The sequence below is a fragment of the Oncorhynchus nerka genome, unplaced genomic scaffold (assembly GCF_034236695.1).
Source record: "Oncorhynchus nerka isolate Pitt River unplaced genomic scaffold, Oner_Uvic_2.0 unplaced_scaffold_1384, whole genome shotgun sequence".
Classification (NCBI taxonomy): Eukaryota; Metazoa; Chordata; class Actinopteri; order Salmoniformes; family Salmonidae; genus Oncorhynchus; species Oncorhynchus nerka.
Window position 1 is genome coordinate 12943 of NW_027039925.1, and position 19558 is coordinate 32500.

The 19558-nt window shown below is 33.6% G+C and overlaps 1 protein-coding gene across 1 annotated transcript in view; it reads right to left on the minus strand.

Annotated features, from left to right (window-relative positions):
• Positions 1-6430: 6430 nt before the first annotated feature.
• LOC135568778 (E3 ubiquitin-protein ligase RBBP6-like) overlaps positions 6431-19558 on the minus strand; it is a gene marked incomplete at its 3' end in the record, with an annotated part of 30601 nt that continues 17473 nt past the window's right edge. The window contains exons 5-7 of the mRNA XM_065015521.1: positions 9388-9476; positions 7471-7567; positions 6431-6573 (exon numbers count right to left, since the gene is read on the minus strand). Of these exons, the coding sequence (XP_064871593.1) occupies positions 6431-6573; positions 7471-7567; positions 9388-9476 (329 nt within the window). The remainder of the gene's footprint in view (positions 6574-7470; positions 7568-9387; positions 9477-19558) is intronic.

The following is a 19558-nucleotide window of genomic DNA, read 5'->3' on the forward strand; positions in this document are numbered from 1 at the left end:
CCATACCCTACATTACTCATCTATATATATATATATATACTGTTAAACCAGCTATAATGTTACCCTACATTACTCATCTATATATATATATACTGTTAAACCAGCTATAATGTTACCCTACATTACTCATCTATATATATATATATATACTGTTAAACCAGCTATAATGTTACCCTACATTACTCATCTATATATATATATATATACTGTTAAACCAGCTATAATGTTACCCTACATTACTCATCTATATATATATATATACTGTTAAACCAGCTATAATGTTACCCTACATTACTCATCTATATATATATATATATATATATATATATATACTGTTAAACCAGCTATAATGTTACCCTACATTACTCATCTATATATATATATATATATATACTGTTAAACCAGCTATAATGTTACCCTACATTACTCATCTATATATATATATATATACTGTTAAACCAGCTATAATGTTACCCTACATTACTCATCTATATATATATATACTGTTAAACCAGCTATAATGTTACCATACCCTACATTACTCATCTATATATATATATATATACTGTTAAACCAGCTATAATGTTACCCTACATTACTCATCTATATATATATATACTGTTAAACCAGCTATAATGTTACCCTACATTACTCATCTATATATATATATATACTGTTAAACCAGCTATAATGTTACCCTACATTACTCATCTATATATATATATATATATATACTGTTAAACCAGCTATAATGTTACCCTACATTACTCATCTATATATATATATATACTGTTAAACCAGCTATAATGTTACCATACCCTACATTACTCATCTATATATATATATACTGTTAAACCAGCTATAATGTTACCATACCCTACATTACTCATCTATATATATATATACTGTTAAACCAGCTATAATGTTACCCTACATTACTCATCTATATGTATATATATATATACTGTTAAACCAGCTATAATGTTACCATACCCTACATTACTCATCTATATATATATATACTGTTAAACCAGCTATAATGTTTACCCTACATTACTCATCTATATATATATATATACTGTTAAACCAGCTATAATGTTACCATACATTACTCATCTATATATATATATACTGTTAAACCAGCTATAATGTTACCCTACATTACTCATCTATATATATATATATATATACTGTTAAACCAGCTATAATGTTATAATCTGCTAACCATGTGACCATTAACATCTGCTAACCATTAACATCTGCTAACCATGTGACCATTAACATCTGCTAACCATGTGACCATTAACATCTGCTAACCATGTGACCATTAACATCTGCTAACCATGTGACCATTAACATCTGCTAACCATGTGACCATTAACATCTGCTAACCATGTGACCATTAACATCTGCTAACCATGTGACCGTTAACATCTGCTAACCATGTGACCATTAACATCTGCTAACCATGTGACCATTAACATCTGCTAACCATGTGACCATTAACATCTGCTAACCATGTGACCAATAACATCTGCTAACCATGTGACTGTGACCATTAACATCTGCTAACCATGTGACCAATAACATCTGCTAACCATGTGACTGTGACCATTAACATCTGCTAACCATGTGACCATTAACATCTGCTAACCATGTGACCGTTAACATCTGCTAACCATGTGACCATTAACATCTGCTAACCATGTGACCATTAACATCTGCTAACCATGTGACCGTTAACATCTGCTAACCATGTGACCATTAACATCTGCTAACCATGTGACTGTGACCAATAAAAATTAGATTTGATAAGTTGCTGTTTAGTCCTCAAATCAGGATATTTGAAACGTGGAAGGACACCGACGTCAGGGAGGGGTCAGAGGTCGGCAGTAACTCACGCGTCTATCGTAGGGATGGCGTAGTGGCCGGTGTTGGTCAACAGGGGGGAGGGGGGGGTCAAAGGTCGGAGGTAACTCACGCGTCTATCGTAGGGATGGCGTAGTGGCCGGTGTTGGTCAACAGGGGGGGGGGGGGGTCAGAGGTAACTCACGCGTCTATCGTAGGGATGGCGTAGTGGCCGGTGTTGGTCAACAGGGGGGGGTCAGAGGTCGGAGGTAACTCACGCGTCTATCGTAGGGATGGCGTAGTGGCCGGTGTTGGTCAACATGGGGGTCAGAGGTCGGAGGTAACTCACGCGTCTATCGTAGGGATGGCGTAGTGGCCGGTGTTGGTCAACAGGGGCGGGGGTCAGAGGTCGGAGGTAACTCACGCGTCTATCGTAGGGATGGCGTAGTGGCCGGTGTTGGTCAACAGGGGAGGGGGGGGTCAGAGGTCGGAGGTAACTCACGCGTCTATCATAGGGATGGCGTAGTGGCCGGTGTTGGTCAACAGGGGAGGGGGTGGGTCAGAGGTCGGAGGTAACTCACGCGTCTATCGTAGGGATGGCGTAGTGGCCGGTGTTGGTCAACAGGGGGGTCAGAGGTCGGCAGTAACTCACGCGTCTATCGTAGGGATGGCGTAGTGGCCGGTGTTGGTCAACAGGGGGGTCAGAGGTCGGCAGTAACTCACGCGTCTATCGTAGGGATGGCGTAGTGGCCGGTGTTGGTCAACAGGGGGGTCAGAGGTCGGCAGTAACTCACGCATCTATCGTAGGGATGGCGTAGTGGCCGGTGTTGGTCAACAGGGGAGGGGTGGGTCAGAGGTCGGAGGTAACTCACGCGTCTATCGTAGGGATGGCGTAGTGGCCGGTGTTGGTCAACAGGGGAGGGGGGTCAAGGTCGGAGGTAACTCACGCGTCTATGGTAGGGATGGCGTAGTGGCCTGTGTTGGTCAACAGGGGGGGGTCAGAGGTCGGAGGTAACTCACGCGTCTATCGTAGGGATGGCGTAGTGGCCGGTGTTGGTCAACAGGGGGTCAGAGGTCGGAGGTAACTCACGCGTCTATCGTAGGGATGGCGTAGTGGCCGGTGTTGGTCAACAGGGGGGGGGGGTCAGAGGTAACTCACGCGTCTATCGTAGGGATGGCGTAGTGGCCGGTGTTGGTCAACAGGGGAGGGGGGTCAGAGGTCGGAGGTAACTCACGCGTCTATCGTAGGGATGGCGTAGTGGCCGGTGTTGGTCAACAGGGGGTGGGGTCAGAGGTCAGAGGTAACTCACGCGGCTATCGTAGGGATGGCGTAGTGGCCTGTGTTGGTCAGCAGGGGGGTCAGAGGTCGGCAGGTAACTCACGCGTCTATCGTAGGGATGGCGTAGTGGCCGGTGTTGGTCAGCAGGGGGGGGGGGTCAGAGGTCAGAGGTAACTCACGCGTCTATCGTAGGGATGGCGTAGTGGCCGGTGTTGGTCAACAGGGGGGGGGGTCAGAGGTCGGAGGTAACTCACGCGTCTATCGTAGGGATGGCGTAGTGGCCGGTGTTGGTCAACAGGGGGGGGGGAGGTCGGAGGTAACTCACGCGTCTATCGTAGGGATGGCGTAGTGGCCGGTGTTGGTCAACAGGGGGGTCAGAGGTCGGAGGTAACTCACGCGTCTATCGTAGGGATGGCGTAGTGGCCGGTGTTGGTCAACAGGGGGGTCAGAGGTCAGAGGTAACTCACGCGTCTATCGTAGGGATGGCGTAGTGGCCGGTGTTGGTCAACAGGGGGTCAGAGGTCGGAGGTAACTCACGCGTCTATCGTAGGGATGGCGTAGTGGCCGGTGTTGGTCAACATGGGGGTCAGAGGTCGGAGGTAACTCACGCGTCTATCGTAGGGATGGCGTAGTGGCCGGTGTTGGTCAACAGGGGGGTCAGGGGTCAGAGGTAACTCACGCGTCTATCGTAGGGATGGCGTAGTGGCCGGTGTTGGTCAACAGGGGGGGGGTCAGAGGTCGGAGGTAACTCACGCGTCTATCGTAGGGATGGCTTAGTGGCCGGTGTTGGTCAACAGGGGGGTCAGAGGTCGGAGGTAACTCACGCGTCTATCGTAGGGATGGCGTAGTGGCCGGTGTTGGTCAACAGGGGGAGGGGGTCAGAGGTCGGAGGTAACTCACGCGTCTATCGTAGGGATGGCGTAGTGGCCGGTGTTGGTCAACAGGGGGGTCAGAGGTCGGAGGTAACTCACGCGTCTATCGTAGGGATGGCGTAGTGGCCGGTGTTGGTCAACAGGGGGGTCAGAGGTCGGAGGTAACTCACGCGTCTATCGTAGGGATGGCGTAGTGGCCGGTGTTGGTCAACAGGGGGGTCAGAGGTCGGAGGTAACTCACGCGTCTATCGTAGGGATGGCGTAGTGGCCGGTGTTGGTCAACAGGGGGTCAGAGGTCGGAGGTAACTCACGCGTCTATCGTAGGGATGGCGTAGTGGCCGGTGTTGGTCAACATGGGGGTCAGAGGTCAGAGGTAACTCACGCGTCTATCGTAGGGATGGCGTAGTGGCCGGTGTTGGTCAACATGGGGGGGGTCAGAGGTAACTCACGCGTCTATCGTAGGGATGGCGTAGTGGCCGGTGTTGGTCAACAGGGGGGTGGGGGGGGGTCAGAGGTCGGCAGTAACTCACGCGTCTATCGTAGGGATGGCGTAGTGGCCGGTGTTGGTCAACAGGGGGAGGTCAGAGGTCGGAGGTAACTCACGCGTCTATCGTAGGGATGGCGTAGTGGCCGGTGTTGGTCAACATGGGGGGTCAGAGGTCGGAGGTAACTCACGCGTCTATCGTAGGGATGGCGTAGTGGCCGGTGTTGGTCAACAGGGGGTCAGAGGTCGGAGGTAACTCACGCGTCTATCGTAGGGATGGCGTAGTGGCCGGTGTTGGTCAACAGGGGGAGGGGGTCAGAGGTCGGAGGTAACTCACGCGTCTATCGTAGGGATGGCGTAGTGGCCGGTGTTGGTCAACAGGGGGGTCAGAGGTCGGAGGTAACTCACGCGTCTATCGTAGGGATGGTGTAGTGGCCGGTGTTGGTCAACAGGGGGTCAGAGGTCGGAGGTAACTCACGCGTCTATCGTAGGGATGGCGTAGTGGCCGGTGTTGGTCAACAGGGGGAGGGGGGGTCAGAGGTCGGAGGTAACTCACGCGTCTATCGTAGGGATGGCGTAGTGGCCGGTGTTGGTCAACACAGGGGGGGTCAGAGGTCGGAGGTAACTCACGCGTCTATCGTAGGGATGGCGTAGTGGCCGGTGTTGGTCAACAGGGGGTCAGAGGTCGGAGGTAACTCACGCGTCTATCGTAGGGATGGCGTAGTGGCCGGTGTTGGTCAACAGGGGGGTCAGAGGTCGGAGGTAACTCACGCGTCTATCGTAGGGATGGCGTAGTGGCCGGTGTTGGTCAACATGGGGGTCAGAGGTCGGAGGTAACTCACGCGTCTATCGTAGGGATGGCGTAGTGGCCGGTGTTGGTCAACATGGGGGGTCAGAGGTCGGAGGTAACTCACGCGTCTATCGTAGGGATGGCGTAGTGGCCGGTGTTGGTCAACATGGGGGGTCATAGGTCGGCAGTAACTCACGCGTCTATCGTAGGGATGGCGTAGTGGCCGGTGTTGGTCAACATGGGGGGTCAGAGGTCAGAGGTAACTCACGCGTCTATCGTAGGGATGGCGTAGTGGCCGGTGTTGGTCAACATGGGGGGTCAGAGGTCAGAGGTAACTCACGCGTCTATCGTAGGGATGGCGTAGTGGCCGGTGTTGGTCAACAGGGGGGGGGGGGGTCAGAGGTCGGCAGTAACTCACGCGTCTATCGTAGGGATGGCGTAGTGGCCGGTGTTGGTCAACAGGGGGGGGGGTCGGAGGTCAGAGGTAACTCACGCGTCTATCGTAGGGATGGCGTAGTGGCCGGTGTTGGTCAACAGGGGGGGGTCAGAGGTCGGAGGTAACTCACGCGTCTATCGTAGGGATGGCGTAGTGGCTGGTGTTGGTCAACAGGGGGGTCAGAGGTCGGAGGTAACTCACGCGTCTATCGTAGGGATGGCGTAGTGGCCGGTGTTGGTCAACATGGGGGGTCAGAGGTCGGAGGTAACTCACGCGTCTATCGTAGGGATGGCGTAGTGGCCGGTGTTGGTCAACAGGGGGGTCAGAGGTCAGAGGTAACTCACGCGTCTATCGTAGGGATGGCGTAGTGGCCGGTGTTGGTCAACATGGGGGGTCAGAGGTCGGCAGTAACTCACACGTCTATCGTAGGGATGGCGTAGTGGCCGGTGTTGGTCAACATGGGGGTCAGAGGTCAGAGGTAACTCACGCGTCTATCACCCATCGTAGGGATGGCGTAGTGGCCGGTGTTGGTCAACAGGGGGTGGGGGGTCAGAGGTCGGCAGTAACTCACGCGTCTATCGTAGGGATGGCGTAGTGGCCGGTGTTGGTCAACAGGGGGTCAGAGGTCGGAGGTCAGAGGTAACTCACGCGTCTATCGTAGGGATGGTGTAGTGGCCGGTGTTGGTCAACAGGGGGGGGTCAGAGGTCAGAGGTAACTCACGCGTCTATCGTAGGGATGGCGTAGTGGCCGGTGTTGGTCAACATGGCTCCCTTTATAGACGGGTCGTCCACTTCCTTCATGAAGGAACGGGGGATGCCGGTACTCTTCTTGATCCTCTGGGGCGGCTCAAACCCTTTATCCTTCTAATACACACACACACACACACACACACACCCACACACACACACACACACACCCACACACACCCACACACTTACCAGGTTGCTCTGAACAACGATAACACACACACACACCAAGGATGTGTTGTCTGACCCCGTTAGTAGGACAGTTCCTGATGTGATGTCTTACCCCGTTAGTAGGACAGTTCCTGATGTCTTACCCCGTTAGTAGGACAGTTCCTGATGTGATGTCTTACCCCGTTAGTAGGACAGTTCCTGATGTGATGTCTTACCCCGTTAGTAGGACAGTTCCTGATGTGATGTCTTACCCCGTTAGTAGGACAGTTCCTGATGTCTTACCCCGTTAGTAGGACAGTTCCTGATGTCTTACCCCGTTAGTAGGACAGTTCCTGATGTGTTGTCTTACCCCGTTAGTAGGACAGTTCCTGATGTGATGTCTTACCCCGTTAGTAGGACAGTTCCTGATGTGTTGTCTTACCCCGTTAGTAGGACAGTTCCTGATGTGATGTCTTACCCCGTTAGTAGGACAGTTCCTGATGTGATGTCTTACCCCGTTAGTAGGACAGTTCCTGATGTGATGTCTTACCCCGTTAGTAGGACAGTTCCTGATGTGATGCCTTACCCAGTTAGTAGGACAGTTCCTGATGTCTTACCCCGTTAGTAGGACAGTTCCTGATGTGATGTCTTACCCCGTTAGTAGGACAGTTCCTGATGTCTTACCCCGTTAGTAGGACAGTTCCTGATGTGATGTCTTACCCCGTTAGTAGGACAGTTCCTGATGTGATGTCTTACCCAGTTAGTAGGACAGTTCCTGATGTGATGTCTTACCCCGTTAGTAGGACAGTTCCTGATGTGATGTCTTACCCAGTTAGTAGGACAGTTCCTGATGTGATGTCTTACCCCGTTAGTAGGACAGTTCCTGATGTGATGTCCGTTCTTGCCACAGCGATAACAGGTGTAGTTGGCTGGAGGGGGACCCGTCAACTTCTTCACATAACTAATAACACGAATACAACGTTAACACAACGTTAACCCAACGTTAACCCAACGTTAACACATTACTGATAGTCCAGACAGGTGTCAACATTAACACAGGATAGAGCTGCTGTTACATCCTCTACCGGTTCAGTTACAGGATAGAGCTGCTGTTACATCCTGGTTCAGTTACAGGATAGAGCTGCTGTTACTTCCTGGTTCAGTTACAGGATAGAGCTGCTGTTACATCCCGGTTCAGTTACAGGATAGAGCTGCTGTTACATCCTCTACCGGTTCAGTTACAGGATAGAGCTGCTGTTACATCCTGGTTCAGTTACAGGATAGAGCTGCTGTTACATCCTGGTTCAGTTACAGGAAGGAGCTGCTCTTACATCCTGGTTCAGTTACAGGATAGAGCTGCTGTTACATCCCGGTTCAGTTACAGGATAGAGCTGCTGTTACATCCTGGTTCAGTTACAGGATAGAGCTGCTGTTACATCCTGGTTCAGTTACAGGATAGAGCTGCTGTTACATCCTGATGTTCAGTCAGTTACAGGATAGAGCTGCTGTTACATCCTGGTTCAGTTACAGGATAGAGCTGCTGTTACATCCTGGTTCAGTTACAGGATAGAGCTGCTGTTACATCCTGGTTCAGTTACAGGATAGAGCTGCTGTTACATCCTGGTTCAGTTACAGGATAGAGCTGCTGTTACATCCCGGTTCAGTTACAGGATAGAGCTGCTGTTACATCCTGATTCAGTTACAGGATAGAGCTGCTGTTACATCCTCTACCGGTTCAGTTACAGGATAGAGCTGCTGTTACATCCTGGTTCAGTTACAGGATAGAGCTGCTGTTACATCCTGGTTCAGTTACAGGATAGAGCTGCTGTTACATCCTGGTTCAGTTACAGGATAGAGCTGCTGTTACATCCTGGTTCAGTTACAGGATAGAGCTGCTGTTACTTCCTGGTTCAGTTACAGGATAGAGCTAATGTTACATCCTGGTTCAGTTACAGGATAGAGCTGCTGTTACATCCTGGTTCAGTTACAGGATAGAGCTGCTGTTACATCCTGGTTCAGTTACAGGATAGAGCTGCTGTTACATCCCGGTTCAGTTACAGGATAGAGCTACTGTTACATCCCGGTTCAGTTACAGGATAGAGCTGCTGTTACATCCTGGTTCAGTTACAGGATAGAGCCGCTGTTACATCCTGGTTCAGTTACAGGATAGAGCTGCTGTTACATCCCGGTTCAGTTACAGGATAGAGCCGCTGTTACATCCTGGTTCAGTTACAGGATAGAGCCGCTGTTACATCCCGGTTCAGTTACAGGATAGAGCTGCTGTTAAAACCCGGTTCAGTTACAGGATAGAGCTGCTGTTACATCCTGGTTCAGTTACAGGATAGAGCTGCTGTTAAAACCCGGTTCAGTTACAGGATAGAGCTGCTGTTACATCCTGGTTCAGTTACAGGATAGAGCCGCTGTTACATCCTGGTTCAGTTACAGGATAGAGCCGCTGTTACATCCTGGTTCAGTTACAGGATAGAGCTGCTGTTACATCCCGGTTCAGTTACAGGATAGAGCCGCTGTTACATCCTGGTTCAGTTACAGGATAGAGCTGCTGTTACATCCCTGGTTCAGTTACAGGATAGAGCTGCTGTTACAAACCCGGTTCAGTTACAGGATAGAGCTGCTGTTAAAACCCGGTTCAGTTACAGGATAGAGCTGCTGTTACATCCTGGTTCAGTTACAGGATAGAGCTGCTGTTACATCTTCTATTGGTTCAGTTATAGGATAGAGCTGGGTCGTAGTTGTGGTTGGACTGTGTGTGGTAATACTCACTGTATGGGGTCGTAGTCGTGATTGGACTGTGACATCATGGCTCTGATCTTGTCGTCCTCCGATGCGTTGGCCTCTGCCAGGTTCGCCGTCTGTTCCCAGAAACCACCAGGATATATGACATAGTTAGATAGAGACCAGGGGTCACCAGGATATATGACATAGTTAGATAGAGACCAGGGGTCACCAGGATATGACATCGTTAGATAGTCATAGGGGTCAAAGAGGACAGACAGACAGACAGACATGATAGATCTGTGTCTAACCTAGTCAGTCTGATAGATCTGTGTCTAACCTAGTCAGTCTGATAGATCTGTGTCTAACCTAGTCAGTCTGATAGATCTGTGTCTAACCTAGTCAGTCTGTTAGGTCTGTGTCTAACCTAGTCAGTCTGATAGATCTGTGTCTAACCTAGTCAGTCTGATAGATCTGTGTCTAACCTAGTCAGTCTGTCTAACCTAGTCAGTCTGTTAGATCTGTGTCTAACCTAGTCAGTCTGATAGATCTGTGTCTAACCTAGTCAGTCTGTTAGGTCTGTGTCTAACCTAGTCAGTCTGATAGATCTGTGTCTAACCTAGTCAGTCTGTGTCTAACCTAGTCAGTCTGTGTCTAACCTAGTCAGTCTGTGTCTAACCTAGTCAGTCTGATAGATCTGTGTCTAACCTAGTCAGTCTGTTAGATCTGTGTCTAACCTAGTCAGTCTGTGTCTAACCTAGTCAGTCTGTGTCTAACCTAGTCAGTCTGTGTCTAACCTAGTCAGTCTGATAGATCTGTGTCTAACCTAGTCAGTCTGTTAGATCTGTGTCTAACCTAGTCAGTCTGTTAGGTCTGTGTCTAACCTAGTCAGTCTGTTAGATCTGTGTCTAACCTAGTCAGTCTGTGTCTAACCTAGTCAGTCTGATAGATCTGTGTCTAACCTAGTCAGTCTGTTAGATCTGTGTCTAACCTAGTCAGTCTGTTAGATCTGTGTCTAACCTAGTCAGTCTGTTAGGTCTGTGTCTAACCTAGTCAGTCTGTTAGATCTGTGTCTAACCTAGTCAGTCTGTTATATCTGTGTCTAACCTAGTCAGTCTGTTAGATCTGTGTCTAACCTAGTCAGTCTGATAGATCTGTGTCTAACCTAGTCAGTCTGTCTAACCTAGTCAGTCTGTTAGATCTGTGTCTAACCTAGTCAGTCTGATAGATCTGTGTCTAACCTAGTCAGTCTGTTAGATCTGTGTCTAACCTAGTCAGTCTGTTAGGTCTGTGTCTAACCTAGTCAGTCTGATAGATATGTGTCTAACCTAGTCAGTCTGTGTCTAACCTAGTCAGTCTGTGTCTAACCTAGTCAGTCTGTGTCTAACCTAGTCAGTCTGTGTCTAACCTAGTCAGTCTGTGTCTAACCTAGTCAGTCTGATAGATCTGTGTCTAACCTAGTCAGTCTGTTAGATCTGTGTCTAACCTAGTCAGTCTGTGTCTAACCTAGTCAGTCTGATAGATCTGTGTCTAACCTAGTCAGTCTGTTAGATCTGTGTCTAACCTAGTCAGTCTGTTAGGTCTGTGTCTAACCTAGTCAGTCTGTTAGATCTGTGTCTAACCTAGTCAGTCTGTTAGATCTGTGTCTAACCTAGTCAGTCTGTTAGATCTGTGTCTAACCTAGTCAGTCTGATAGATCTGTGTCTAACCTAGTCAGTCTGTTAGGTCTGTGTCTAACCTAGTCAGTCTGTTAGATCTGTGTCTAACCTAGTCAGTCTGTTAGATCTGTGTCTAACCTAGTCAGTCTGTGTCTAACCTAGTCAGTCTGATAGATCTGTGTCTAACCTAGTCAGTCTGTGTCTAACCTAGTCAGTCTGTCTAACCTAGTCAGTCTGTGTCTAACCTAGTCAGTCTGTGTCTAACCTAGTCAGTCTGTGTCTAACCTAGTCAGTCTGTTAGATCTGTGTCTAACCTAGTCAGTCTGATAGATCTGTGTCTAACCTAGTCAGTCTGTCTAACCTAGTCAGTCTGTTAGGTCTGTGTCTAACCTAGTCAGTCTGATAGGTCTGTGTCTAACCTAGTCAGTCTGTGTCTAACCTAGTCAGTCTGATAGATCTGTGTCTAACCTAGTCAGTCTGTTAGATCTGTGTCTAACCTAGTCAGTCTGTCTAACCTAGTCAGTCTGTTAGGTCTGTGTCTAACCTAGTCAGTCTGATAGGTCTGTGTCTAACCTAGTCAGTCTGTGTCTAACCTAGTCAGTCTGATAGATCTGTGTCTAACCTAGTCAGTCTGTTAGATCTGTGTCTAACCTAGTCAGTCTGTGTCTAACCTAGTCAGTCTGTTAGATCTGTGTCTAACCTAGTCAGTCTGTTAGATCTGTGTCTAACCTAGTCAGTCTGTTAGGTCCTGTTAAATCTGTCTAACCTAGTCGGTCTGCTAAGTTTGACTCTGGTCTGAAAAAACATTGCTGACGCAACTTATTTCTCACGAGAAAATACTAATCTACCAGATTCACTTGAATCGACTTTACTAAAAAAAAGGACAGGAAGTGTAAATCCACTGGGGGAGAAAACGGATATTATCCTTCGTCTAAGAGACGTTTTATTGGCTAATACAATACATTTAAATTAAACATTCACACTCCCACATTCCAGCTACCCAATCACAGCTACACGCATAAATGGTCAGAGGTCTAAGAGACGTTTCATTGGATAAAACATTCATACTCCCACATTCCAGCTACCCAATCACAGCTACACACATAAATGGTCAGAGGTCTAAGAGACGTTTCATTGGATAAAACATTCATACTCCCACATTCCAGCTACCCAATCACAGCTACACGCATAAATGGTCAGGTGTCTAAGAGACGTTTTATTGGATAAAACATTCACACTCCCACATTCCAGCTACCCAATCACAGCTACACGCATAAATGGTCAGAGGTCTAAGAGACGTTTTATTGGCTAAAACATTCTACTCCCACATTCCAGCTACCCAATCACAGCTACACACATAAATGGTCAGAGGTCTAAGAGACGTTTCATTGGATAAAACATTCATACTCCCACATTCCAGCTACCCAATCACAGCTACACACATAAATGGTCAGAGGTCTAAGAGACGTTTCATTGGATAAAACATTCATACTCCCACATTCCAGCTACCCAATCACAGCTACACACATAAATGGTCAGAGGTCTAAGAGACGTTTTATTGGATAAAACATTCACACTCCCACATTCCAGCTACCCAATCAAAACACAGTCCTTATAACAGCTCACTGTCATTACAAGCCTGTTAACACCATTAAAAGCAGTAAATGCTGTTCTCTGGTTGAACGTCACAGGGTATAAATATATATATATAATATAATATAAATAAATATATATAAATAAATATATATAATATAAATAAATATATATAAATAAATATATATAATATAAATAAATATATATAATATAAATAAATATATATAATATAAATAAATAAATATAATATATATAATATAAATAAATAAATAAATATAAATAAATATAATATAAATAAATATATATAAATAAATATATATAATATAAATAAATAAATATAATATAAATAAATATATATAATATAAATAAATATATATAATATAAATAAATATATATAATATAAATAAATATATATAATATAAATAAATAAATATAATATATATAATATAAATAAATAAATAAATATAAATAAATATAATATAAATAAATATATATAAATAAATATATATAATATAAATAAATAAATATAAATAAATATATATAAATATATATAAATAAATATAAATAAATAAATATAATATAAATAAATATAAATATATATATATAAATAATATAAATAATATAAATAAATAAATATAAATAAATATATATAAAGATATATAATATAAATAAATAAATATAAATAAATATATATAATATAAATAAATAAATATAAATAAATATATATAATATAAATAAATATAAATAAATATATATAATATAAATAAATATAAATAAATATATATAATATAAATAAATATAAATAAATATATATAATATAAATAAATATAAATAAATATATATAATATAAATAAATAAATAAATATAAATAAATATATATAATATAAATAAATATATATAATATAAATAAATATAAATAAATATATATAATATAAATAAATAAATATAAATAAATATATATAATATAAATAAATATAAATAAATAAATATATATAATATAAATAAATAAATATAATATAAATAAATATATATAATATAAATAAATATATATAATATAAATAAATAAATATAATATATATAATATAAATAAATAAATAAATATAAATAAATATATATAATATAAATAAATATATATAATATAAATAAATAAATATAAATAAATATATATAATATAAATAAATATAAATAAATATATATAATATAAATAAATATAAATAAATATATATAATATAAATAAATAAATAAATATAAATAAATATATATAATATAAATAAATAAATATAAATAAATATATATAATATAAATAAATATATATAATATAAATAAATATATATAATATAAATAAATAAATATAATATATATAATATAAATAAATAAATAAATATAAATAAATATAATATAAATAAATATATATAAATAAATATATATAATATAAATAAATAAATATAATATAAATAAATATATATAATATAAATAAATATATATAATATAAATAAATATATATAATATAAATAAATAAATATAATATATATAATATAAATAAATAAATAAATATAAATAAATATAATATAAATAAATATATATAAATAAATATATATAATATAAATAAATAAATATAAATAAATATATATAAATATATATAAATAAATATAAATAAATAAATATAATATAAATAAATATAAATATATATATATAAATAATATAAATAATATAAATAAATAAATATAAATAAATATATATAAATAATATATATAATATAAATAAATAAATATAAATAAATATATATAATATAAATAAATAAATATAAATAAATATATATAATATAAATAAATATAAATAAATATATATAATATAAATAAATATAAATAAATATATATAATATAAATAAATATAAATAAATATATATAATATAATATAAATAAATATAAATAAATATATATAATATAAATAAATAAATAAATATAAATAAATATATATAATATAAATAAATATATATAATATAAATAAATATAAATAAATATATATAATATAAATAAATAAATATAAATAAATATATATAATATAAATAAATATAAATAAATAAATATATATAATATAAATAAATAAATATAATATAAATAAATATATATAATATAAATAAATATATATAATATAAATAAATAAATATAATATATATAATATAAATAAATAAATAAATATAAATAAATATATATAATATAAATAAATATATATAATATAAATAAATAAATATAAATAAATATATATAATATAAATAAATATAAATAAATATATATAATATAAATAAATATAAATAAATATATATAATATAAATAAATAAATAAATATAAATAAATATATATAATATAAATAAATAAATATAAATAAATATATATAATATAAATAAATAAATATAAATAAATATAAATAAATAAATATATATAATATAAATAAATAAATATAATATAAATAAATAAATATAATATAAATAAATATATATAATATAAATAAATAAATATAATATATATAATATAAATAAATAAATAAATATAAATAAATATATATAATATAAATAAATATATATAATATAAATAAATATAAATAAATATAATATAAATAAATATATATAAATAAATATATATAATATAAATAAATAAATATAAATAAATATATATAAATAAATATAAATAAATATATATAATATAAATAAATATAAATATATATATATAAATAATATAAATAATATAAATAAATAAATATAAATAAATATATATAAAGATATATAATATAAATAAATAAATATAAATAAATATATATAAAGATATATAATATAAATAAATATAAATAAATATAAATAAATAATATAATATAAATAAATAAATATAAATATAAATAAATATATATAATATAAATAAATATAAATAAATAAATATAATATAAATAAATATATATAAATAAATATATATAATATAAATAAATATATATAAATAAATATATATAATATAAATAAATATATATAATATAAATAAATAAATATAAATATAAATAAAATATAAATAAATATAAATATATAAATATAAATAATATAAATAATATAAATAAATAAATATAAATAAATATATATAAAGATATATAATATAAATAAATAAATATAAATAAATATATATAAAGATATATAATATAAATAAATAAATATAAATAAATATATATAATATAAATAAATATAAATAAATATATATAATATAAATAAATAAATATAAATAAATATATATAATATAAATAAATATAAATAAATAAATATAATATAAATAAATATATATAAATAAATATATATAATATAAATAAATATATATAAATAAATATATATAATATAAATAAATATATATAATATAAATAAATAAATATAAATATATAAATATAAAATAAATATATATATATAATATATAATTAAATATAAATATAAATAAATATATATAATATAAATAAATAAATATAAATAAATATATATAATATAAATAAATAAATATAAATAAATATATATAATATAAATAAAATATAAATAAATAAATATAATATAAATAAATAAATATAAATAAATATATATAATATAAATAAATATATATAAATAAATATATATAATATAAATAAATAAATATAAATATAATAAATATATATAAATATATATATAATATAAATAAATATATATAAATAAATATAAATAATATAAATAAATAAATATATATAAATAATATAATATAATAAAAATATATATAAATAAATATATATAATATAAATAAATAAATATAAATAAATATAAATAAATAAATATAAATAAATATATATAATATAAATAAATATATATAATATAAATAAATATATATATATATAATATAAATAAATAAATATAAATAAATATAATATATAAATATATAAATAAATAAATATATATAAATATAAATAATATAAATAAATAAATATAAATAAATATATATAAATATATATAATATAAATAAATATAAATAAATAAATATAAATAAATATATAAATATAAATAAATATATATAAATATATATAATATAAATAAATATATATAAATATATATAAATATATAAATATATATAAAGATATATAATATAAATAAAATATATAAAGATATATAATATAAATAAATATATATAAAGATATAAATATAAATAAATAAATATAAATAAATAATATAATATAAATAAATATATAAATAAATATATATAATATAAATAAATATAAATAAATAAATATATATAATATAAATAAATATAAATAAATATATAAAAATATATAATATAAATAAATATATATAAAATATATAATATAAATAAATATAAATAAATATATATAATATAAATAAATATAAATAAATAATATAATATAAATAAATATAAATAAATATATATAATATAAATAAATAAATATAATATAAATAAATAAATATAAATAAATATATATAATATAAATAAATATATATAAATAAATATAAATAAATATATATAATATAAATAAATATATATAAATAAATATAAATAAATATATATAATATAAATAAATATATATAAATAAATATAAATAAATATATATAATATAAATAAATATAAATAAATAAATATAAATAAATATATATAATATAAATAAATATATATAAATAAATATAAATAAATATATATAATATAAATAAATATAAATAATATAAATAAATATAAATAAATATATATAAATAAATAAATAAATATAATATAAATAAATATATATAAATAAATATATATATATAAAATATAAATATATAAATAAATAAATATAAATAAATATATATAATATAAATAAATATATATAAATAAATATAAATAAATATATATAAATATAAATAAATATAAATAAATAAATATAAATAAATATATATAATATAAATAAATATATATAATATAAATAAATATATATAATATAAATAAATATAAATAAATATATATAATATAAATAAATATATATAATATAAATAAATATATATAAATAAATAATATATATAAATAAATATATAAATATATAAATAAATATAAATAAATAAATAAATATATATATAAATAAATATATATATATAAAATATATAATATAATATAAATAAATATAAATAAATAAATATATATATATATAATATAAATATAAATATATAAATAAATATATATATATAAAGATATATAAATAAATATATAATATAAAGATATATAATATAATATAAATATATATATAAATAAATATATATAATATAAATAATAATATAAATATATATATATAAATATATATAATATAAATATATATAATATAAAATATATAATATAAATATATATATATAAATAAATATAAATAATATATAAATATAAATAAATATAAATAAATATATATATATATAAATAAAATATATAATATATATAATATATATATAATATAAATAAATATATATAAATATATATAATATAAATAAATAAATATATATATAAATAAATATAATATAAATAAATATATATATATAAATATATATAAATATATAAATAAATATAAATAAATAAATAAATATAATATAAATAAATAAATATATAAAGATATATAATATAAATATAAATATATAAATAAATATATATATATAAAGATATATAATATAAATATATAAATATAAATAAATATATATATATAATAGATATATAATATAAATATATATAATATAAATAAATATATAAATAAAGATATATAATATAAAATATAATATAAAGAATATAATATAAATAAATATATATATAAATAAATATATATATATAAAGATATATAATATAAATATATATATATAAAGATATATAATATAAATATATATATATAAAGATATATAAATAAATATAAATATATATAATATAAATAAATAAATATAAATAAATATAAATAAATATAATATAAATAATATATATATATAACGAACAATAACAAAATCAAATTGTTACATGGCTTCAATAAGTTTTGAAATCAAGATTGATAACAGGTTTGTTTATAAATTAGTGTCCTAGGGGTGAAGGGTCATGTATGAGCAAAAATTAAAAACACAACCTGTTGAGTCTTCATTTAGAGAGAGAAGGGGAAAAAAATGAGGCGAACGCTTCATTCTTCAGGATGCGTGTGTATGCGTGTTTGGGGACGAGTGTGAGTGTGTGTGTGTAACGAACGAGTGTGTGTGTGTGTGTGTAACGTACGAGTGTGTGTGTGTAACGAACGAGTGTGTGTGTGTAACGAACGAGTGTGTGTGTGTAACGAACGAGTGTGTGTGTGTAACGAACGAGTGTGTGTGTGTGTACCGTACGAGTGTGTGGGTACCGTACGAGTGTGTGGGTAACGTACAAGTGTGTGGGTAACGTACAAGTGTGTGTGTGTGTGTGTGTGTGTGTGTGTGTGTGTGTGTGTACCGTACGAGTGTGTGGGTAACGTACAAGTGTGTGTGTGTGTGTGTGTGTACCGTACGAGTGTGTGTGTAACGTACAAGTGTGTGTGTGTGTGTGTGTGTGTGTGTGTACCGTACGAGTGTAAGCAGCAGCAAGTGTACGTCTCCTTCAGACTAAAAAGACACAGAGAGAAATCTCTTTACATGACCAGGGACAGTAAACAAATCACATCAAAACCACCAATTAAGATCATTACAACCAAGTCAGTCAACATCACTTTTTGAAAACAGTTTTTTTTTTTCACTTAGTTTCAATCCAACTTAACTGTTTTAAGAGAAGAGGAGAGAAGAAGGAGAGAAGGGAAGGAGAGAAGAGGAGAGAAGAAGGAGAGAAGAAGGAGAGAAGAAGGAGAGAAGAGGAGAGAAGAAGGAAGGAGAGAAGGAAGGAGAGAAGGAGAGAAAGAGAGAGAGAAGGGAAGGAGAGAGAGGAGAGAAGAAGGAGAGAAGAGGAGAGAAGAAGGAG